The sequence below is a fragment of the Vicia villosa genome, linkage group LG6 (assembly GCF_029867415.1).
Source record: "Vicia villosa cultivar HV-30 ecotype Madison, WI linkage group LG6, Vvil1.0, whole genome shotgun sequence".
Taxonomy (NCBI): Eukaryota; Viridiplantae; Streptophyta; class Magnoliopsida; order Fabales; family Fabaceae; genus Vicia; species Vicia villosa.
Window position 1 is genome coordinate 154,486,478 of NC_081185.1, and position 24,430 is coordinate 154,510,907.

General features: G+C 33.2%; 2 protein-coding genes across 4 annotated transcripts; one reads left to right on the top strand and one right to left on the bottom strand.

Annotated features, from left to right (window-relative positions):
• Nucleotides 1–4,124: 4,124 nt before the first annotated feature.
• LOC131610636 (phytyl ester synthase 1, chloroplastic-like) lies at nucleotides 4,125–9,265 on the top strand. Of its 2 annotated transcripts, none has more exons than XM_058882637.1 (13): nucleotides 4,125–4,630; nucleotides 4,984–5,035; nucleotides 5,622–5,677; nucleotides 5,814–5,972; nucleotides 6,060–6,164; nucleotides 6,518–6,624; nucleotides 6,754–6,872; nucleotides 7,023–7,131; nucleotides 7,637–7,770; nucleotides 7,932–8,301; nucleotides 8,402–8,515; nucleotides 8,602–8,687; nucleotides 8,772–9,265. In XM_058882637.1, the coding sequence occupies exons 1-13, from the start codon at nucleotides 4,192–4,194 to the stop codon at nucleotides 9,073–9,075; spliced, it is 2,154 nt and encodes a 717-aa protein (XP_058738620.1). In that variant the 5' UTR covers nucleotides 4,125–4,191; the 3' UTR covers nucleotides 9,076–9,265. The 2 variants fall into 2 exon arrangements, with proteins under 2 accessions (XP_058738620.1, XP_058738619.1); XM_058882636.1 differs by having other exon boundaries at nucleotides 6,751–6,872; nucleotides 8,772–9,263.
• Nucleotides 9,266–12,361: 3,096 nt separating this feature from the next.
• On the bottom strand, nucleotides 12,362–23,636 carry LOC131610638 (uncharacterized). 2 transcript variants are annotated; one of them, XR_009286551.1, is made up of 20 exons: nucleotides 23,469–23,636; nucleotides 22,440–22,546; nucleotides 21,393–21,551; nucleotides 20,916–20,981; nucleotides 20,705–20,794; nucleotides 20,244–20,540; nucleotides 19,968–20,065; nucleotides 18,490–18,525; nucleotides 18,294–18,414; nucleotides 17,930–18,166; nucleotides 16,671–16,766; nucleotides 16,483–16,548; nucleotides 16,294–16,332; nucleotides 16,040–16,174; nucleotides 15,273–15,631; nucleotides 14,669–14,762; nucleotides 14,259–14,456; nucleotides 13,361–13,483; nucleotides 12,814–12,886; nucleotides 12,362–12,690 (listed from the first exon to the last, which is right to left on the bottom strand). XR_009286551.1 is itself a non-coding variant. In XM_058882638.1 (19 exons), exons 2-18 carry the CDS (start codon nucleotides 22,536–22,538, stop codon nucleotides 13,385–13,387), a joined length of 2,289 nt encoding a protein of 762 aa, XP_058738621.1. In that variant the 5' UTR covers nucleotides 22,539–22,546; nucleotides 23,469–23,636; the 3' UTR covers nucleotides 12,362–12,886; nucleotides 13,361–13,384. The 2 variants fall into 2 exon arrangements, 1 of the variants encoding a protein (XP_058738621.1); XM_058882638.1 differs by having other exon boundaries at nucleotides 12,362–12,886.
• Between the last annotated feature and the right edge of the window lie 794 nt (nucleotides 23,637–24,430).

Below are 24,430 nucleotides of genomic sequence, written 5' to 3' on the forward strand. Positions count from 1 at the left end.
ATATGATCGAAGGTGATAACTTTGTAAAGTCTTCCTTTTTGAGGAGCTTTTTCTACAAGAGTTCATTCACTTCCCCACTAATAGAGGTTTTGGGTCATCTCCTTGATAAGAGCATAAGCCTTATCGTGGGCTTATTCATATTGTTTCCTTTGGCAACAACGTATAGAGTAATTCTTATATTGTAGAGAAGACCATTGTAGAAGGTACGGACTACAAGCAACTTTTCGAGTCTGTTTCATGGGCATTTTTGCATCATATCATTGAATCACTCATATGCTTTGAAAAACGATTCTCTATTCATTTTCCTAAAGTAGGCGATTTGATTCCTAAAGTGTATCGTCTTACTTGGTGGGAAATATCTGGCTATAAATTCCTTTTTAATTTTGTTCCATGTCGTTTTGGAATTGGATGGAAGGGACTGCAGCCATGCTCTGATTTTATCCCTAAGAGAAAATGGGGAAAGTTTAAATCGAACCACGTCTGGGTCCACTCCATTGCATTTTAGAGTGTCACAATATTCGACAAACATGGATGTTGGTCGATGCATATCTTCACTGTCTGGGAAGGAATGTCGTCCACCTTGATAACTTCAAATTTGCCATCCATTACTAGTCTAAACGCCTTCACCCTGCTGCCAACAAGTGAATGGTATCTATTGTCAGAATTGACCTTATCTTTCCAAACATCGAGGTTCGCCATGTAGACTTCCCACGAGGCTTTTTGTGCGATCGCTGAAGTAACATTGACTATTTTGAGTATTGCCTCGTTAATACGGTGCACTCTGCGAGATTGACGAAGATGGCGCCCTTTGCCATATTATTGTGATATTTCATCTTGAGGTGGACTAGCAGGACACTGCATCCAATGTTGCTAGGAAAGACCTCTTAAGGATGTTTTTGAAAACGCTTTTGCAAGAGGATGTTTTTGAAAACGCTTTTGCAAGGAACTACCAAGAAGTGTTCACATGTACTTCTCTCGACTTTTCTTTCTTTCAACAAAACTATCATGTCTACTCTTCCATGGCCGAGTAGTGGAATCATTGAATGCTAAAAGACTTTTGTCTTCGCATGGTTTTAGATCTTACACACGCAAATCTAATCTCTAGAATAACACCAAGTACATTAAGTTGCATGTGCTTCCGTCATCGATTAAGAGGCATGATATGATGTGGTTTGAAATGGTGGCACTTATAACTAATGACAACATAACATTAGAGACTATATCTACTTTCTTTTGATCGCCAAAGCCTAAAATTAGCCTATCACCTTCTGGTTATTTGATATGCAGCGTATATCGGGCAAAATCTAGCATCAAAAGTTATTCTTTCCTCTGTGACACTTCCCTAATCTCATCAACCATAGAAATCGGCGAAGGCGCTGAATCAAGTTGTTCGGAGGAGCGCACTAGGTTGAAATCGGGATATATCTTCTCCATCGGAGGATACTACTTTGGTGATATGGATTTGGATCAAATTAAACCTGATTATAAAATGTTATGGGAATTAATAGTCTTTCCCATAAACGGTACCACTATTCCATATTGTAACCAGAATTATGCTTGAATTGCAATGTTAGGTACCTAATACAGCGTTGCAAGTCTCCGATGCAGTGTAACACGAGGGCGTACCTGCAAGATTAACACTTAACGTCAAGTAAGTGAATGAGTTAAAAAATAATAGAGCGAAATATGAAAAGTGTGTACCTAAAATGTTATGCATATAAAAATATATATGCTTCTAAATCAAGTGACTATTGGGTCTTCTTTAGATTAACAGGTGAACTCCTTTATCAGGTCTTGGCCTGTCCAAAACAATTAGTAATACAAAACAACATATATTTTGATACAATTTTTTTAAATAACTTATGATAAAAAATAGTAAATATTAGGCAAAATTAAATATTTTATAATAATTTTTTTATTTAATTCTATATAGATTATTTCTGAATTATTTAATAATAATATATACATAAATACTTTATATTTTAAGGAAATTTAACCGACATTCTTAATGAATTTAAAAATATATGTCTTTAAAATATTAATATTCAATGTAATGTATTTCAAATTAAAATAATTTATTTTAAAAAAAATATCTTCTTTATTCTTTATTTTATTTTTATAGCAAAAAATATCTTCTTTATTTAAAATCAGCTTTTGGAGCAACGAATGACCTTATATTTGGTTATAAAGTGCAACATTCAATGAATATTGAATTTAAAAGTTTCCATCAATTGTTTTCTCTTTTTTACTCTATTTCTTATATTTGTAGCACTGTTTTAAAAACTGGATCAGACATCAAACCGGTGAGAATGTTGGGTTACTGGTTTATTGATTGAAGTGAACCACTGAGTTATTGGTCGAATCGCATGACTAAATCGGATTAAATCGGATAATCAGTTGAATAGATTGGTCGTTATAACAAAATTATACAGGTAAAAACTCGTCGAACCGATTGATTCAGTCTCTAGAAAATATAACTAACACTTCAAATTTTTTGAAAATATTTTATTATAAATAAATTAACAAGTTCATAATTTAAATTCAAATTTTAAACATATGTATCGCACATAATAAAATAGTACAAAATTACAATGTATAATTGTAAACAAAGTTTAATCGCAACATAATCTAATTGAATAATTTATAACAAAATAATTTCATTATCTACTAAATTTAATTTCAAGAAAGGAAAAATTGTTTCAACGTTGGAATCTCCTTCTTCAATATCAAAATTATCATTAACAAAATCAACCGTTTTTGCAATATTTTTTTTATTTTTTAGTTTTATTTTATTTATTATTTTAATTTTTTATTAAAATAATTAAAACGACGTCATTTTAATTTTTTTAATTAAAAAAAAAAAAATACAGTTTAACCGCCTATTCATAAAAACTGCCGATTTTCTCGATTTTATAACTTATATCGATTTTGACCAGTTCACACCAGTTCAATAACATTCTGATCCAACTACTGAACCAAATCGATTATGTGACCGGTTCTCAGTTTGACCGGACGGTTCGATCTGGTTTTTTAAACACTGATTTGTAGTGTGTACTACACATTAAGAGAATGAATTGCTTTTTAAACAAAAAAAAATGAATGCGTGTAATAAGGAAGTTACTTACAAGGAAGGAAATTATATTTTTTTTTTTTGTTTTTTGGGAAATTATATTTTGGTCACGGAGAATAATAATTGTCTTGCAATTGGTTGTGCTCTGTACACAACTCAACATTTGCGTGTACTGTCTGTGCGTATCTCTAATTTCGCTTCTATCACTCCTTCTTTCTTTCACTTCTCCCGCTCAAAACCAAACACGTGATTCCATCAAACACAACCACAACATTTCCTTCCACACATTGTCACCGCCATTACTCTTTATAATAACACTTTTATATATATTCTTTGATTATAAAGGTAATAAGTAGAAGATAAAATAATAATATAGATATAATTAATAACTAATATATAGATATTATTTGGCTATTAAAATTTTTCTTCCAAAATAGGAACGAGAAAAACTTGTATGGATACACACATAAATCATTAGTGTTAGAAACAACCAATAAAAAAAGAGAAATTTTTAAATTTATTTAAAATTTAATTTATTTTTTAATTGGACTCATGAGGTGGTTGTGATTGAGTAGGAGATAGAAAAAAATATTTTTATTTTTTAATTAATAAATTTTTTTGATTAATTGTTTGTAAAACTACTTGTTATATGTTTGTGTTCATGAGTATTTTTTAATAGGAACATGGTAATTTAGCCTAAAGAAGAATAAATTTAAGCATTTAATTTATTATTTTGTTGACTCAAGTCAATAACTTTTATTGAAAAATAGAAGTTACTTTTCTTAATAGAGTTTTTTTAATCTATGCAACATTACATAGGATAAGGGTAATTAATAAACTATTTCTTTCCATATAAATTATCATATTAATTATCTTTCTGTTGAAAAATAATCTTTTATATTTTCTCTCTCCTACCCGATTAATGGATGAACATAAATAAATATAAATATGGTAATTTATATTTAAAAAATGGTGTATTAATTGTCTCTTATCCTATACAAGGTTGCATAGGTTAGAAAAACCCTTCTTAATATAATTCTTAATATAAAAACAAACCAACTTTATTTATTCACTTGTCTTCCCAAAGAAGCCGTTAATACTTCTTCACTTCATCTTCTTTCATGGCTTCTCTAACAATGGCTTTCGGAGTTTCACCCATTCCCACCATAAAAACAACAACAACATCTCTAAGAAAACACCGTCACAAACTCCAAGTTCATCAACCACGTAACTTAGATGTACTATCTTCCGAATCCGATCCACTCAACGGAGCTTCTTCTTCTTCGGTTTCTGTTGAAGCAAACCAAAATGGTTCTGCTATCAAGGAGGTAGTAAAAAGCAAGGTTCCTTCATCATTGAGTTCTAGAGTTGTTGTTGATGATGATGAAGAAGCTGGTTTGGCACCACTTTGGGACGATGGATATGGGAATCGTACGGTGGAAGATTACTTTGCTGTGTCGAAAGAGATTTGCAAGTTTGATGGTGGGCCACCACGTTGGTTCTGCCCAATTGAATCTACTCGTCCTTCCAATGATTCTCCCACTATGATGTTTTTACCCGGTAAACCACTTATTTACTATCTCTACAAAATTTTATATGATTATTTTGAAAATAATTTGTTATTTAATTGATTGAATTCAAAATAAAATAGTTTAAATGAAAATTAGAATTGAAAGCATGCAAATCCTAGCTCAATTGTGTGTGAATTTTTAGTGATTATTATTAGTTTGTCTATGGACAAATAAAAAATGAAGAAAAAAAATGGTTGCACCGAGATTTAATGTTTATGTTAAATATGGATTTTTTGATGAAATTTTGATATTTTTTTTGTTTGGTTGTGATGATAATGTTTAATATATTTGAATGTGAAGAATGGGTAGATCATGTGGAGTGATTGGATTTAATTATTGTAGGGATGGATGGGACTGGATTTGGTCTATCTTTGCATCATCAAGCTCTTGCCAGGTTTGTTCTATTTTTTATTGTGCTGTATTGTATACTAATGGAAATGTTTAATAAGCACGTGTTTAGGTGATTAGAATAAGTGCTTTTATTATTAAATTGTACTATGTTTGATACATTAGTCACTTTCACTATTTTTGCGGTTGAAAATTTGTCAATCATATTTATCGATTGAGAATAATTTTCCTCTCACGGACGCATCTGAACAAAGGCGTGTCTGGTATTCGACACTCAGCTATGTGATTACATTCAATATATTTATTTTTCCCAATTATTACTAGTATCGTGTCCGATATCTGTGTCTGTTTTAGTGTTTCATAGCAATTTATTGGCTAAATTGAGTATGCTCAGACCGGCTAATGTTTTCAAAGATTTTCAACTTCAATGGTGTTTTTTAGAATTTCTATAATTTAGATGCCAAATTACGCGATCCTTATAATTTAACTAAATGAGTAGTGAACTCTTTTACTTTATTATGCTCTGCTCATATATTGATTGTACTGATTCCAAGTTTATTGTGCTGTTCAGAAGATCTATTCTATGTAGTTTATATTTTTTTCTTCCTCTTATTATCAGATTTGTGCAACAGGTTTTTTGAAGTTCGTTGCTTGCATATTCCTGTTCATGATCGAACGCCATTTGAAGGTTTTTGCTTTTTAACGTATGCTTTTGTCAACTTTCTGATGCTCAATATTGTGAATGAAGCCATGATTGTTGTGCATTATTATTTATTTGTTCTTGAACTGAAAGCTTTTCCTTTTTGTTTTTTGATTTTATGAAGGACTGGTGAAACTTGTTGAAGAAGCTGTTAAACTGGAGCATGCTCAATCGCCAAAGAAGCCGATTTATCTGCTCGGCGATTCCTTAGGTGGATGCCTTGCACTTGCCGTTGCCGCTCGTAATCCAACGGTTGATCTAATACTTATTTTAGTCAATCCTGGTGAGTCTATAGATGTTGCATTCTTTTTGTCCATTTTGTTCACACATTTTATTTATTTGGTAATGTTTTCTCCAATTTGAATCACAGCTACATCCTTTGGTAAATCTCAGTTGCAACCTTTGTTACCTATCTTGGAGGCTATGCCGGATGAATTACATGTAACTGTTCCATTTCTTCTTAGTTTTATCATGGGTAAACAATCTTATTTCTCAACACTCTCAACTTTTCCATTAAAATTTTCACCAGGGTCGTCTTTGAGGGCGTGTAAGGCAGGCTACTACACATGGTCTAAAATTTGTCACAGTTAAACCGTAGCTAAATAGGACTTCATAAAATATTTGTCACAGTTAAACCGTAGCTAAATAGGACTTCATAAAATATTTGTTAGGTTAAATCGTGATTAAACAGAGCCTCTATTTATTTTACCATGGTTAAACTGAGGCTAACCTACACATGGTCTCGAAATACTTGAGACCGCTTCGATTTTCACGGTGATATAATTCTTTTGCACATAATTTTTCACGAATATAATTTCATAACATCAGGTGAACCATTGAAGATGGCATCGGTCAATATTGGAAACGGGCTTCCTCCTACGAAGATAATGGAAAAACTGTCAAACAACCTTACTTCATTGCTGCCATGTCTTCCTGTAAGAAGCTTTTGATTTTAAGCTCTAATGAATTTACTTCCTAAACTTGTAGTTACCCCTTATTTTGTAGCAGTATCCATCCTTTCCTCTATCATTTTCCTCTTACTTAGTGTGATCTATTGTCAGGAGCTGGCTGATATTATACCAAAAGACACTCTTCTTTGGAAGATTAAACTTCTCAAATCAGCTGCTGCATATACTAATTCGCGTCTGCATGCTGTCAGAGCCGAAGTACTTGTACTTGCTAGGTTTTTATCTCTCGATTATTGTATTGTCTCATTCAAATGTTGTGTATTTTTGGGATTCTTGTTTTCTTATAACATGCGTAGAGTATACATTTTTTTTTTAAGTTGGTTTTCTCGAATTGCGTGGTGAGATTGACGATGTTTCCTTTCTAGTGGCAAGGATAACATGCTTCCTAGTGTAAATGAAGCTCAAAGACTCGCGGGTACGTTGAAGAACTGCAAAATTCGTATCTTCAAGGACAACGGACACACCCTTCTTTTGGTATGTGTTATGAATAGAGATACTTACAACTATCATCAACATTCATCATGCGATTTTTTAAATAAACATGTGACTTAATATTATTTCTGATTTTGATCATTCATTTGAAATTAAACCATTGGTCAGTGTTTGGGTCTAGTGGAAGGACTAATCTCATATAATGTGTCGAACAACAGTTTGAATGTCTGATGGAAGAAGTAGGGCCATCTTTGAGGGCATGCAAGGCAGACAACTGCACAGAGCCCAAAGTTTATTCGTGACTAACTAGGGTCTCATAAACTGTTTGTCAGTGTTAAATTGTGGTTAAATAGAGCTTCTATTTGTTCTGTCATGATTAAACTGTAACTAGTCGACACTTGACCTCCAATAACTTGAGACGGCTTTGGGGAAGAGGCACTGACATTTATTGTGTATTCCTTGAATATGATTTTCTGCTGCCTATGTAATTCTTCTGTGCTAACAGCTGCATCTTAGTTGATTAATTATACTCTCCATGGTAGTGCAGGAAGATTGTATTGGTCTGCTAACAATCATCAAGGGAACTTGCATGTACCGACGTTCGGGGAGGCATGATTTGGTCACGAACTTCATTCCCCCCAGTATGACAGAATTCAGATATGCAATGGATGAAGTAGTTGGGTAATTTGTTTTCGCAATATTATGCTTGCCACATATTGATTTTATTCGAAATCTATTAGTTAAGTTCATCTGCCGTTAACATTGATCCCGGATCAAGGGATACTCAATAGATACAGGTTTTCATTGCTAATATGTTATTGACATGATGTGAATGACAACAGATTATTCCGTTCTGTTACTGGATCGGTGATGTTCTCTACATTGGAGGACGGAAAGATAGTAAAAGGTCTATCAGGTGTTCCAGATGAAGGTCCTGTCTTATTCGTCGGTTATCACATGTTGTTGGGATTAGAACTTATCTCACTTACAGATGAATTTTTAAGTCAGAAGGGTATTGCTCTTCGCGGAATAGCCCATCCTGATCTGTTTACAGGAAAAATCGAGAGCACTTCTTCTGAGTTTTCTATGGTTGATTGGGTGAAGGTATTTGGTGGTGTGCCTGTTTCCGCAAGCAATCTTTTTAAATTGCTTTCAACTAAATCTCATGTTCTCCTATATCCTGGTGGTGCTCGCGAGGCTCTCCATTTCAAGGTTCATCGACTATCTTTGTTTAACCGTATTTTCAAACTTAGAGACCGACACTAACTGTATGTGATGATGGTTCTATACAACTGTCCTCTTATAATGCCAGGGTGAAGAATACAAGTTGATTTGGCCTGATCATCCCGAATTCGTGAGAATGGCGGCACGATTTGGCGCTACCATTGTGCCATTTGGAGCTGTAGGCGAAGATGATATCGCTGAAGTAGGTTTCTTCTTTTCTCTCCAACATCTTAACATTTACATTTATGTTGAATGTATTGGACTTTTCCTGATTGAATCTTATTACAGATAGCTCTTGACTACAACGACTTAATGAAGATTCCGATAGTCAACGGTTACATCAAAGATCTTAATCGAGACTCAGTCAAAATTCGGTAATTATTCTTCACTTTAACTTATGAAATATGATTTTATTCAATAAGTCAAAGAATGTGATAGTGATATTTTTCAACCTTTAGAGATGAGAAAAGTGGCGAGGTAGCAAACCAAAACCTGTCATTTCCGGTGCTTCTACCGAAAATACCGGGTCGATTTTACTATCTATTTGGGAAGCCGATAAGAATGAAAGGCATGGAGAATATAGTAAAAGACAGAGAAAATGTGAACGAATTGTACCTGCAGATTAAGTCTGAAGTTGAGAAAAACATAGATTATTTGATCAAGAAGAGAGAGGAGGATCCTTATAGGAATTTAATAGATAGGAAAATGTATCAGACATTTTATCCTGCTCAAACTGATCAAACCCCAACATTTAATCCCTGAAAATTTGTTGATATGATTCATTATAATGTTATTCATTTTTCTGTAACATAATTATTTGGAAACTGATAAATATATGTAGATGATCATCATCATTATAATTAAAATAATAATATTGATTTTCTTTATTTATATAAAATATTGTTTATGGTTTCAATTAAATTCTCCTATGTAGCATAATACATATTCTGCCGTTCTTTGCAAATTGAAATCAACTAAAGTTTTCTGTAATAGTCAATCAAGTTAAATTATAATATACTGGTTGATCTAGTTAACAATCTTAGAGGAAATGTTTTTGAATTAAGTGCTACATAAGAGAGTTTAGAGCTCTTCAAAATTTGTATATGAACTTTTGTTCGAAATTGCAAAGACGCATTCAAATCATTCTTGTCATCGTTTAGCTCAGACATTTTCATTCAACTTTCATGGATTTCATTTTGGTGAGTTCAACACAAAATAAAAGAAAAAAAAATATAGAAAATGGGCTATATGATTGGACACAGTTTTTTCGAGTATACCCAATATTTAATAAATGAGCTACATGATTAAGAATTTTTCAACTAATCATATAGTTCATTTATTTTCAATTGGAATACAAGTAATTTGAGAGTTGAAATTTCTTTGTTCAAACATTGAAATCTCAACTAATCTGAATAGAGGTGACTTCAAAGCCTAATTATCTTGAAATGGCTTTCTTGTCCCATCTAGTTTGGTCTAAGACTACCCCAAGTGGTTGGAATTTTTTTAACCGCGTTGTTCATTCACGACTAATTAGAATAATAGCCGGCTGGGAGTTAAAAACCAAGAAAGTTGCGTCAGGTCGTGTTGTTCCAATAGAGATGGTGACTCGACTGGAGCGGCCACATTAATCAAATTGAATTTGGAACAACGTCTCTTTAGTGTTGCCGCATATTATCTTTAAAATTTTAATGATATAAAAGTTATTTTATTGAACTTTATAGGTCTTTTGAAGTATATTCTGCTTAAGACTTATGCCTTTTATTTCTAAATATGAATATTTGATTAATTTTGATAAAAAAATTAGTTTTTAACAAATATGTGTTCATTAGTATTAATTGTTTAAGTGTTTGCATCATTGAAACATCACCTTGTTACGTTACCCACTTTGTTCCATTTTTGGGGAATGGCCGTGCCATGTGGTTATCTGGGATTGATAATACAGGTTTCAACTAATCTAAACAATGGAAACTTGATAATAATTCTCATTTATAGAGTATACATCTGTTACGCAACATGTAAGGAGGTTTTCAAGCTTTGCAACTTTATGAATGGGTTATATGAATGTTTAATAAAAAGGTCTTTGTGGAGGAGAAATATTGGCAATCATAGGAAGAGTTCCAATCGACCAAATGTTGTCAATATCTTTTTTAGTCGTTGAAGAGGAAACAAAGAACAATTGGACATAGTTTCTAGAATTTTTAATTGACAATCTTGGGTGTAGGATTTAGTATCGTACTTACACATTTATATTCACATCTATATTCGATCATCAAAAGGTACACCTTGTTAACAAATTGTAATTATTTAGAGTTTTGTATTTCTTGAGTTTATGTTGTTTTTAAGACCATTTACAATGGTTGGTTTAATTAAACTCAACACCACAAAATCAAGTGCAATGGGGTGTTTAGTGGAGTGTTGAGTGTGTGTTGGAGGAGAGAGATGTTGAGAAAACTCAACACCATGTAAACTGTCCAAGGGGATGACGTGGCAGCAATTGGTTGGCTGAAGGCTGGCGCGTGTGGGCCACGCGCTGGAGTGAGAGTGGGTGAAAGCATGCACGCGGAGAGAGAAAGGGAAAGGTGATAAGTGCAACCACGTGGCTGGTTTTGATTGGCTGGCCAGATTTTTATCCATTTAATACTTTGAACACAATTATTTCGTTGCAAATTAATTTTTTATTTTTTTTTATACCAAAATTCATGATTTTTTTTCTCTATAAATAGAGACTTGGTTCATTTGATTTGGACACAGAAAAAAAAACCAAGTTTTTCACTATCTTTCTCTATTATTATCTTTCTATAAGTGTTTTTTTTTAAGTTAAGTGTCTTTTTTTAGTGAAATGTATCCCAATAATCATTTTAACACTCAAAATTCTGCTAATTTTCCATTTAACCAAAATCCCAACAATTTTCAAAATCCCATCTTATGTTAATTTTACGTTAATTGTGTGTTGTATTTTAAATTAATTTAAGATGATTTGTATCGTATCCAATTATTTAAATAAATTTTGTTTTTATTACAAAAAATTAAAAATAAATTATTAAGTATTTATTATTTTAATTTAATTTTAATCGATAATTGTAATTTTATGTAATCATAAAAATAAAAATAAAATTTAAATAAGAATATGAAAATAAAAAGTGGTGGGGTAGGGTGTTGAGTGAAAAACCATTGGAGAGGGTAAAAGTTGAATGGGTGTTGAGTTATTAGGTGGAAGAAAGAGAAAATGATGTGGAGTGTTGGGAGTTGAAAAAGTGGGTGTTGAGTTTTTCAACCATTGTAAATGGTCTAACAACTTAACTATCTTTTATTGTAGGGTCTATTGTCTGTTATGGAGATTTCTAAACTATGGTGATGAGAAAATTTTAACTAACATTATAAAGAGGTAACATAATTTATTAACATGTTCACTAATTATTGTTTTAATATGTTTAGTAATATATTTACTAACATGTTCACTAATTGTTGGTTACTTAGAATTGATAGAATTAACAACTACACCAACATGTGGATCATAAGATATTAATAATTTTTTTATTGTGTTGAGGTATTCACGTTTTTTGTTGTACATTGAGATGTTTTATGTTTGTAGAATGTCAATCGAGCATTATATTTTATGTTAGACACATTTAAAATTCTTAAGACAAATCTTCAGTTAACTTACAGTAACATGTATGATCATGCAAGAAATGGAAGCTCATAGGCTTACCTTGCCTTCATGCAAGTGCTTCCATGAAGAGCATGAACTATAAGGTAGAAGAATACATTCTTGATATTTACACAAGGATCTTACGTTAGAAAAAGCCACACATTCAATTGGAAAATGTGAGTATGTGTAAGGATCTTACGTTAGAAAAAGCCACACATTCAATTGAAATATGTTGTAGCTTAACTTTGGGCACAAGATTGAAGGTTGGCACATTGCCATTTTAGTTCTTACATATTTTGTGGGTGCTCTCTTTGAACTGAGACACACTCCCCTAACCCTGACATTATGTAACCAAAAAATTCCAACATACATACAAAAGCAAGGGAGAAGAGCACGGAATCAAAAGCAAGGCTGGATCCAAACCAGCCCTAGATTTATAAATAGTTTATTTTGACTTTCGAGAATAATATTACTAGCAATTAACAATTAGCAAAAAAATTTAAAAACATACATCTGTAGAACATAATTTCTATGGGTAGATTATTTGATGCACAATTCAAATTTACAATATTTTCGTTATCATCTTAAATTAACCACCTCATTCCTGAGAAACACCCCAATATGCCAGTAAGATCCCCGTTAGTTCCCAACAGAACCAATTAATAACCTTTGTGCTGTTCGCAAACCACTTATGACTCCGTCATGTCCAGCAAAAGTATGCACTCCAGCTATATATATAATTCAAAATTTATAGTAACTGCTCTCTACTAAAGAAAAACTATCCAAGCAGGTCAAGAGAATGCTACTAAACATGGTGACAAATGAGAGTTCAGAATTTACAACATTCTTACAATGCCACCGATCGATGCAGGCAACCAAAGATGAAGCAGTGCCCAAAGGTTTTTTAGACAATCATAAGAAAACCTGCGAGTTTTAATCATAATAAGGTCAGAATCCCTTGATGAGACAACACAGACCAAGTATATTCAGCATGGAGAGTCAACTAAACAAATACGCTTACCTTCTCCAATTTTTCTTTTACTGATAAAACTTAACGTATTGTATAAAGAAATAAAATGGTTACACACCAGTTCCAGACATCTAAAAATTATTAGCTACATCAATAATGACCATTTGAATACAGGTAATTTCCTCTTATTTGATAGAGAAAAAACTATTAGCAAAGATTAGTTTGCATCGACTAAAATTACTTTTGTAACATTTGCATCAATAAAAAGAAAAAAATGATCTCCATAAAAGATAAAAGACTTCCTCTTTCCAGATGGCAGTAAATTATTTTTACATAATTATTTTTACATACTACACAGGAACGAAGCCATTAAACAATTAATATCACATTGTAGCTGATAAAAGCAAGCAAAGCTCGAGATTACCAACCTTTGATGCATATCAAATTTGAGGTCATCTTCCTTGAACAACTCTGTAATTTAGGACCAGGTCATCTGGTTTCTTCCATACATAAGATCGCACAGTGGCTAAGCTCATGTCAGGAGATAACACCTGGAAATAAACAACAGTCAGTTAAATCTACATAACTCCAAGATGAGAAAGTATCATATTAATGCAAAGACTGCATTAAATTAAATAACTTCCAGTTAATTAGGGTCAAACAATGTTTCTTTTTGTTAAAAAAGATGTGATGTTATCATTCAATCAATCATGAGACATATCTTCAAAATTACAGATCAAATACTATTACTGTGATCCATTTTAATACTTCAATAGTTCAATTTAACTGTAATGAGGCTTCAATAAGAAGCCATATGTTAAATGAGTTTTAAAACTTGGAGTACAGCAGCAGAGTAGATGAAGAGTTGTGATGGTGAAGATAACCTATCACATGACTATAAATGCTTTTGCTAAATGAAGCTTTATTGTTGCTTGATTTGAAACAAAGTATTTCAAAGAATCATTTCAAATCAACCTTAAAAGGTACGTTGAGCTAGTTTTAGGGACAACCAAACCAAGAATACTTAAACCATATTTAAAGCTACCTACCTTCCCATGATTTTACCAACTCAAAAATCAGTCAAAATGGCAACTTATGTAAACTAAACTACAACGAAAAATGAATTACAATTCTGAAGATATATGATGTATTTGATAACTTCCACTAAAACATCATAATGGCATATGCATAAATTGAAAGATTCTGGAAAGCATTAACATGAATTGAAAAGTAGGACAAGTATAGAAAAATAAAGCACGAACTTGCTCAATCTCAGCATCTACATGCACGTCATCGAAACCGTGTTCAAGATGACATAACACTTGCCTGATTGTTGCACAATATTTCAATTGAAGGTTTAAGCTTTTGCCAAGGTTTGAATCCAGATCCAGATCGGAAAGATCCATCCCCGATTGCTTGTAGTTGTGACTGTGACCCAGTAAGTCCAGGGGTAAAACTACCATCAGCAAGTAAGTTATCCAAAGGTTTATCGAGCACCATCTTTTCAACCACATAATTAATAACCTAACCAACAAAAAAAAAGGAAAGTTAAGTTGATCATTCAGAAATGCATAGTCATGTGGGACAAGTATGCCTCCAAAATACAAAAATTGAAGACTTGCATGAAAAATATATTAACCCTTTTGGTAAGCATGACCAAAGTCAACAACATGTGCAAATATTTTTAATGAAATTATAATTCCCAATTGTTAATCAATATAAATATGAAAACTTACTTTGTGAATTCTTAATATACGTGGAGCACTTAGCTTTCCTTGTGTCAGGATCTGGACTGGAGAGCCTTCACATGGATGCAAATAGAAACTACATCTAGAGATTATAACATAGGAGTTAATATAAATGATCTAAGACCAACGATAATCATATTAAAAAGAATTTCCATCAGACTCGGACAATGAATTCATAGACAATTTTTCATTTGTTGTTATATCTACAAAAGTAAGGAAACAAACTCAATATTTTCATGCCAAAAACATTCAAAGTACATAAAAATGTTCAAAGATAATGTAATAATCAACAAATAGATAGACCAAGCAACAGATACCATTGGCAAAAGAGAGATTCATAAGACTCCTTAAGCATATAGAAAGTGAGGTCAGGTATGAACGATGTGTTTTAGCACCGTCATTTTTTAAATAAAAATTGCAAGTGAAAAAAACTTCCATTTAACACTCTAAAGTCACGTTGTCATTAACAAGGGCAGCGCCAATTTTAAATAATCAAAACATGCAATGATCATGGTTCCTTCCTTTAAACTATGACCAGGTCTTAGTGCAACGCTTAGCGAAGGAAAAAATTAAGAGAAAGGTAAAAAGTTACTTTGTATTTTCTCTGGGAGGTAACCGATTATTCAAAACACAGTCTAGACACCACCAGGGAAAGTCTTTCTCATCTTCCGTTCCATCTAAATCAGTTATTTTTTTCCTCCACGGACCTCCATGACTGCCCTCAGTAACAATTGAAGGAGGGGAAACAACTGAGAATTCAAACGGAGGATAAACCATAGCATCATTTTCAGAACTCACGTCAACCTCAGCTCTCGAATGGATAAGACTTCTAGAAGAAACATCCTTTCCAGATAAGTCTCCATTAGCTGAAGCAGGAGACCCCATTCTTTGCTTTCGTTTTCTTAACCAGTGAGCCAAGAGTCCTTTTAGGGTTTCTCGACCCAAATTAACCTGGGCAGAGTAACAGACTGATTTAGAATGCTGAGCATAAATTATTGAAACAAAACATAAAATATAACTCAGCCAATGTCAGTTCAACAGAAATGTGACATTTGAATACTTCCTCGTTCATGATACTAGTACCATGATAGGAATAATTTCAAACTGGGCAAAAATATGGAGTAAGATAGGAAGATGGTCACATGATACCGACTATGATGGATCCCACATATGAGGAGACAAATGGTGTTGTCAGTTGTATAAACTTGACATCAATTATTATAGTTGACAGTGACAAGCAAATAGTTGCATGAAGTTGATACTGATTCTTACAGCATACAAAAAACTAGGAGCAAAATCAATATAATTAGGAATTTAAGACGAGGGTAGGTAAATTGCTTATGACAATGGAGCCAGTACCTTGTCGTCTTCAGGCTTCCCAATGATATTAAGATCTGCTGAATACATCTCTGCAGAAAAGCACTGGGGAGTATCCAAATGGACGGACAAAGTTCCGAGCCTGGTATCCACTGTGAACCAAGCGGGAACACTAACCTGGAGCACAACACAGAAAGAAAAATAAACACTAGCTACAGCTAACGAAATATTACAATTCATAATATTTTTGTAACAGATAAAAAGTAGTAATTTAAAGTAAAAATCACTAAGTATACCATCTCAAATAGCTCTTCCTTTTTCTCCTTAAATGAAACCTAAATAGTCCACAAGCAAAGCATGAGCTATTTCAAACCAATAAATAAGCTGGCTATAATTGAAATTCACAAACATCATTCAATAAAGGCAATCTCCTTCCCAGCAAATATGCAATGCAAGTTAGCAAATGAAAATCAACCAGTAGTCACCTTTCCATAATCTTCAACCACAACACCTTTGGTAATCTCCCAAAGCTTCACCGAACCAGATGTATCCTACACCAGTGCCAATCATCAGTTCAACAGATAACCAACAACGGTTATTAACTTTACAAAAGAACGAATAACAATATTAGCATGTATGGCACAGTAACATGAAAAGAGAATACCACGATTACCTTTGTCAACACATGCCTCTTGTTATTTAAAACTTCATGTTGCACAATTCCAGGGGTGCCCCTGATAGTTAAGGTGGGTTCTTTATATAAAGGAACCTATTAAAAATTTATAATTTAAAAACAAATTAGACAACTACAATGTTGCCCAGAACAAAAAAAACCAAAAGAAAATTTATTTCCTACAAAAACTGTTTAGAAGACAAACCCAGTCATACTCACAAATAGGAAGCAATATTATGGGATATTTACGCGAACATCTTTCATCTATAAATTAACTTAGATCTGTTTGGGAGTAACGAGAGAAAGGGAAGGGAAAGCCTTTGAAGAAAAGCAAAGAGGGAAAGAGATGATAGCTCCCCCACTTTGCAGGGAATTTATTTTCTCCGTAAAACTAAATCTCCTATATGGAGGAGAGGAGCTCAAGAAATGAACTGGGGCTGGGGGAGGGTTTAGTTTAGGCAAATTCTCCAAATCGTTTACCTCATTTTATAATATTCTTCAAACACAACAAAAAATCTATCATAAGCATTCTCCTCCCCCCTTCTGATAAAATTTACTCTAAAAGAAAGCAACAAATTTCCCTCCACAACCGTTCCCTTCCTTACCCTCTTAACCTCCAGCAAAAGCTTAGGGTCTGTCTTTTCACGAACAAATTCCCAGAAAACAGGTAAAGGAGCATTTGATATACTATGTTAACTATTTTAAAAATATGTGTTGAATGTTTGTCATTTGCTTTAATTGTTATTTTGTTTCTTTAACTAATACTCTTAGGCTTTGTTTGGAAGGTTGGAGGGGAGGGCTTTGGGGAGGGAATTTGTAAAAAAAAAAAAAATAGAGAAATCTTTAACATTTTTTGAAATTGTGCTTTTGTATAGAATGATAAATAAATGTTTGTCATTACTATATTTATAATTTTCAGAACATTATAACATAAAATATATTTGAAGAACTTCTGTAAGTCTTCCAAAACCCTTGTCCAATACAAATTTTGAGTTCCTCCACAAATTAGGAGGATTTTGTGTTATGAATAAAAACAAACCCTCCAAAATTCCCCCAACCAAAATCCTTCAAATCTTTCCACTCTATCCTTCTCTTTTTTCAAAGTCCTCCCCTCTCTTTCCCTCCAAACTCCCAAACAAAGCCTAAGAACTCATTTACATAAGCAACTGGTATAATGAGTTGTCATAGTAACACAATACTTTGAAGATAAAAAAATAGAAAATTAATATAGTGATTTATCAGAAATAAATGTAACATACTGGGAGAGCTCCTTCTAGTGACACCCTTGCTCTTGAAAAGGACAAGTTTCCAGCTAAAAAGGAATTGCCTTTTTGGAAAATCTTTTGAGGGTTGCATCCTTCAGCTGGCCATCTATGAACTGAAGAATCTGTTGATGCAGCCCATATGCTATCATTGTGCAAAGCTAATTGAAGAATAGGGTGTTCACCGGTGGAAAGCAAACTACTCTCTTTTGTTTGCAAGTCTGTCAAGTATAACTAAAGGCATGAAAGAATTTGGCATTAGAAAGACGAGCTACACAAGTTATTAAACAAAACAAGATGTCAAATAATGCAAGTCATATTAATAAAAAAATAATGTTATTATCATGGAAGTTGCACTCACTGAAAAGTCTCGGCCCCCACTATAAACATGACTAAATGTTGGGGTGCTGGCAAGTGCCCAAACAGAATCTGTATGAACTGCATAAGAATGAACACATCTCTGCTGACCTATATCCCAAAGCCTACAAGGAAAGATTATTAGCCAAACACGCAACAAAATAAATAGAAATGTTAACAACACCAAATGCATTCATTACCTTATCATAGAATCTGATGATCCTGACAAACAATACCTGCAATAATGAAATAATATAAGTGTTACAGTTGACTTGTTTGAGGGGTGGAGGGAAGGAGTTCGGCTTAATTTAAAATAACAAAATTTATCTGATGAAAAATGCATTAGGCATGGAAGCATAGAATAGCAATGAACACCCAATGGTATTTCTTTCATTGTGCTGACTATCAAATAGCATTCCACGTACACAGCCAATGAAAGCTCTTGGGATCCTAGGCATATGGCCAAAGCAGTTCTTATATGGATTCAGCAACCCTAACCTCTTGATTCTTGAACTAACTTTTGGGATTGAGTTAGGTCTAGCCCAAACTCTTAACATGTATCAGAACTTAACCTGAATCTGTTTTTGAACCACCTGTATTTGTCAATGCTCTAGAAGTTCAAGCACAGGCATGAGAGATACTGTTATTGGGTCACTATGTTACTACTCAGAGATAGCAAGGAGTCCCAAAAACTGAATATAGGTATGACCAGTATTCTAATTTTTTTATATTTATTAAATACTACATGTTATACCTATATAACTTTTAACACTATAGATAAAAGTTCTATTTATTTACAAATTTAATAAACTATTATATTTTTTAAATAGCACTAATTTTGTTTGTTACTTAATAGGAACAGTGTGGAGTGATAAGAGGCTGGAATTCAAAAAAAAAAACTAACAGTACTAACATTTGCCATTTCAAAAAAAAAAAATCATAGGAATAGCCATGCCCGGATGGATTTTCTTTGTTTTCACACTTTTAATATTTTTTACTGGTCTTGGGCCAAGCCATGATCAGTTGTTTCCTCACTTGTGTTCTTATTCTCTCATCTCTAAGTCCTCGTTTGTGACCTGAAAACGCAAGCTAGCCGCAGAATAAAGAGCTGTCCTTAAAACCTTGATGGAGTGAATCTGGGGAGGAAGTCCCTTTAGTCGTTGCGATAGGACACTTCCAGTGCGGTTGGCGGCCACAATCACCACACCTAAAAAATACTCTGCACCAGCAATTCGCATCACAGAAGACCTTGATTTTGCTCGTAACCGTATGCTATTGTGCCACTACTCACGACATAGGGGCTCCCGCATTTTTTCAGGCTTCAGATTGTTCCTAGGCAAGAAAATGTGTTGAATGTCGCGCCAACTAGAGGTATGACCAAAGTAGTCTTATAAGGCTTGGGCAATCCTAACAGCTTGACCTAACTTTCATTGAGTTAGGTCTAGCCCAAATTCTAAGAAAAGTATTACAAGTTTATCATGTGTATAGTGTATTGTTATCTATCTATAGGTTGCAGAAAGGAAACAAATGCCAAACTAGAAGGATAAAAAAAAGGTGAGGAAATTTTTTTAATAATAAAGAAATTATACATGAATTGAAGGAAAAGCAAGTTATGAAGTTTAAAATACAAATGTCAACTGAAAATTTGCCACTAAACTTATATATTTATTCTACAAACCTGCCAGTAGAATCCAGAAGTAGAGCCCTAATGTTATCTGTGTGCCCTTTAAGCTTTAGAATCTTTGATCCTGATCTTGTGTCCCAGACACGTACAACCTAGAGTGTCCCAGACAAATTAATAAAAGAAGAACTAACGAAGCATGTTTTTAGGTCAGAGATAATATTACATAATCTAGCTAGTGGAAAATTTAAGAAACTGCGCTTCAAACAAAATCTCATCTAACAGTCCAAAGGTAAAAAGCCTCATTAAGTCAGAGTGTATGTCATATTGTACCTTTTCTGTGCCACCAGAAACAAGAATTGACCCACCTTCATTCATGGCCAATGCATAAACAGACTCCTTATGGCCTTTGGCAGCAATTGGAATGTACCCTTGAGTTTGAGTAGTGTGCAAGGATATACTGTTGCTTGAGCTGATATTACGCAAGTTTGTCGAAGGTAATGAGTTGGCAATACCATTTGTAGACTCATCAACCGAAGCATCGTTGCACTTAGACACTGGAGCAAGTGCAGCTTCAATATCCCACATAAAAACCTCCCCACCAAGGCCCCCAGAGGCAACAATATTGCTCTAAAATGCAGACACTATTAAATGATCAGAGAATAGATTTGACAATGGCACAAACTTTTAATTGAACCAAAGTGACTATTAGATTAAATGTGGAACATGTTAAAATAAGAAAATCAACATTTTATGAACTTAATAAGAAGTGTAGGAAATTTGAAGTACATTACATTTTTTCCAGCTGCTGCGAGGCAAGTAACATAATCAGTATGTTGGCGGTGTGTTCTAACACAAGTTCCAGTGGACAAAGCATTCCATGTCTAGCACAAAAATACAGCAACCCAATTAAAAATCAAAATGAGTAAATAATCATATTAGTGCTGGTACTGTTGTGGAATGGTAAGGACTGTCAGAACAAATAACAGCCAGCAATCAACAAACCTTAAGAGTTGCATCTGAAGAACAAGAAACGAGTGTATTGTCCCCGACAAGAACAGCATCGTTAACCTGCAAGAGTAGAATAATATTTATATATTCAGCTGTAATTTATACTGTTGTGCACGTGTTATAAATTACATTAGTTTCATGTTATACAGGAACAGTTGGGTCCTGTTACAGTAGCACATGCAAATCAAATGCTAATAAAAAATGTGAGTCAAAAATTTGTTAGAAGTTGTGAATTGAGATTCGACATTAGACATTATCACATTAGAGAAATTTAAAAATGCGTTATTAACAATCTAGCTAAATGGTTCACCATATGAAAAGAGCCCAAAAAAACATATGTGGGGGGAGGGGTGTCATCGTAAATGCAGATGTAGCTTCAAGTAATTGTATTGGAGAAATATTGAGCATCACCAAAATAAATTACACCAAATAAGGACAGGAAGAAAAAGAAGAAATAAATAAAAGGATTACCCAGTCCACATGAGATTCAAAGGTAGCAGAGCAAGTTGCCACATCCTCAGAAAGCGCCCATCGTTTTAGCCTGCCATCACGGCTTCCAGTAAAGAGATAATCTGACCCATCAGATATTGCAGACGTAAGTAGGGCCAGACAGTTTATGCCTGCACAATGCTGTAGAAAAAAAAAGTTTTCAAAGACAGTAGGCCAAGAAACTAAGAAAACTATCAAAATTGACCTAAGCAAGCCATGTTAATGTAAAAATAGAATCTTTGACTTGACTTGACACCTATATAAGCAAAATGCTAAGCACCTAGCAGAAAAATGTCAAATATCAATATGAACCCAAAATGAAGCTTTGAATGATCAAAGATTATTTGGTAAATGTTTAAATATAAAGGGGAAATACACAAAGCAGCAAATAGCTGGTTCAATTTTTAAAAAGAGAAAATATTCCCTGCAGTCATATCTAACTGTCCGGTTACATGACAAATTGTGAATTATACTCTTATCTTCGTCGAATTAATTAATAAGAGAGAGAAATGTCAAGAGATAAAAATTACTATTTAACTGAAATCTCTCCCTGTGTGTTGCCAAGATTAAAATACTAGCTACTAAACAACAATTTCAATGCAAATACACCAATTGTTATTAATCTCAGTGCCCTTACCTTGAACTACACTTACAAATGAATGGAGTGGGTAATATTAAAATTTAGAGAAAGCATCCATTTTGAACCTTGTAATTTTTGTAAGAAAATCAATATAATCCTTGCATAACTATTACATCGATTTTTTTCAAATGTTCGGTTTTTAAAATTTTAAGAAGTCCAAATACATTTTACTAAGACCAAAATGATGTCATTCAAATATTACAACTTGAGGATTAACTGGACGCCAATAATCTTTCAAGGACCAAACTTTAGCTGCAAAATAATATTTTGAGGGAGAATTGGGGATCCACTCTAAAGATATAAATTATATTTTCATCCACAACAACAACAACAATGAAACTTGGCGTTTTCCTAGAAAAAATAAAACAAATAACAGATAATGAGATCACCTTTGTGTCGTCAGGGTCGTGCAACACATATGTTAATCTCTTCTCCTTTCGAGGACGAGTTGAATTGTTTGCGTTACCCGTACTAGCCACACGGTGCATTGCAGAAACTATAACAGTCATAAATCACATAGGTATTCACATGAATAAATTGAAGAAAATAATTCCAATTAAGAAATTTTACTTCCCAACATTTACATCAGTAGATAAAATAACATTATGAAACAAATACTTCATATGATGTAATTTATGAAATACAACCCATCTACTTAAAAAGAAAGTTCTCAAGGGCACAGTTGAAGAAATAACACCCTCACTTTGAAAGAAGCCATAAATGTGTAAGGCATAACCACATGGCTCATTAGCTATTACCATTCAATAAAATAACTCATTTGAGATAGACCTAGTACCAGGTATTTAAAAAACGGTCCGCGCGACCGCAACAAAACGGTATCGGCAGGTACCGATACCGATATCTCCATTTTTATGTTAAAGAACAAATTGTGATTAATCCACACTGTCACAACCACAATCAGTGTCACGACAATTCCATTTGTTTCTCAGCAACTGTATTTGTATAGTGAAAATCACAATATCTATATGCACAGTTAAAACTCAATACTTCCACTCTCTGAACAAAACTACCAGTCAAAGCACAATTATCAAATCCATTCAGAACTCAATGAAAATCAAACCAACATACAAAGCTACACAATCAATCATCGAACACAAACCTATAACACATATCAAACTGAACTCAGTGAAGCTACTGAATTCCCCAAATCTTCCCTAAACAAATACACATACAACACGAAAAAAACCAGAAATCGAAAACAAACACAACTCTTCATAAAAATTAACTACTCTGATCATAGAATTAAGCGATTCGGGATAAGCTCTAAGCTAAAACGAACTTAATGAGAATCAATAAATTACTATACAGAATCGAAACCAGTAAATAATCCAAAAAATCGAAAATCAAGTTGGAGAAAGTGAAGATTGAACAGTGGAAGAAAAAGGAACGAAACTAACCTTGATCAGTGAAGAAATTGAAGCAGTTTTGGGTTTATGATTGGTTTTACCGAAGCTCGAGTTTCAACTTTAGAGAGAGAAAGTGGTGTGTAGAGAGAGAAAGTGAGAGGGGGTATCGAACACAGGGTGTAAATATGTGGGCGTCAAAATTTATTCCGGTAGATCCTTTGACCTGATTTGTGCATTTTTAACTCTAGGGCACGATGGTCTTTCGAGTATTTAATTGTGGAACTATATATAGTTAGAAATCGAGTTGATTCCTCTAATTTGATTTTTTTATTAAATTTAGGATGAGGAGAAATTGAATTAATTTAGTTATAATAATAATTGATAATTTTATATTAATAATTTTTATGATAAAGAGAAAAAAAGCACAACTAAACAATGAAATGAGAGATATATTAAAACACTTTATATTAAAACGTAAAAGAAATGTGAAGAAGAAAAAAAAGTTTTAAAATTATTTTAAGAAAATTAATAAGAGTTGATCTCGTGATATATGTGATTAACTATATATTAAATAAAAAGGTTAAATGTCTTTTTATAAATATTTTAAATTTTGATTTTTAGTCTTTATGGATGTGTTTGATTTGCTAAAAAATCAGGTACGGGACAGGACAACTTTTTTTTTGTACTCTGTTTGATGCAGAGACTAATCATGGTACTGGACAAAAAATTTGGCAAGGTACTGGACAAAACCATAATTTCTTGTCCCCCACTAAACCATGGGACAACTTTTTGTATCAAGCACTAAGGGTGCGTTTGATTAGCAAATTATGAAATACTAGACAGAGCAGTACTAGACAGTACAGAACAGTACATGATAACTTTTTGTATTGTACTGTGTTTGATGGTTACTGGACTCGACAACAATATAATTTTTATTATAATATTTTTTTGATATATATAAAATATTAATATTATATTTATGAATTAAAATATTAAATAATAAGAAAGAGAAA

Coding starts and splice junctions, on each gene's coding strand:
- LOC131610636 (XM_058882636.1), top strand. CDS start 4,192: ATGGCTTCTCTAACAATGGCTTTCGGAGTTTCACCCATTCCCACCATA. Junction 5,678..5,813: donor TGATCGAACGCCATTTGAAG/GTTTTTGCTTTT, acceptor GATTTTATGAAG/GACTGGTGAAACTTGTTGAA. Junction 8,688..8,771: donor CGAGACTCAGTCAAAATTCG/GTAATTATTCTT, acceptor TTCAACCTTTAG/AGATGAGAAAAGTGGCGAGG.
- LOC131610638 (XM_058882638.1), bottom strand. CDS start 22,538: ATGCACCGTGTGGCTAGTACGGGTAACGCAAACAATTCAACTCGTCCT. Junction 20,541..20,704: donor TCGCAGCAGCTGGAAAAAAT/GTAATGTACTTC, acceptor TCTGCATTTTAG/AGCAATATTGTTGCCTCTGG. Junction 14,763..15,272: donor CCTCCCAGAGAAAATACAAA/GTAACTTTTTAC, acceptor TATAATCTCTAG/ATGTAGTTTCTATTTGCATC.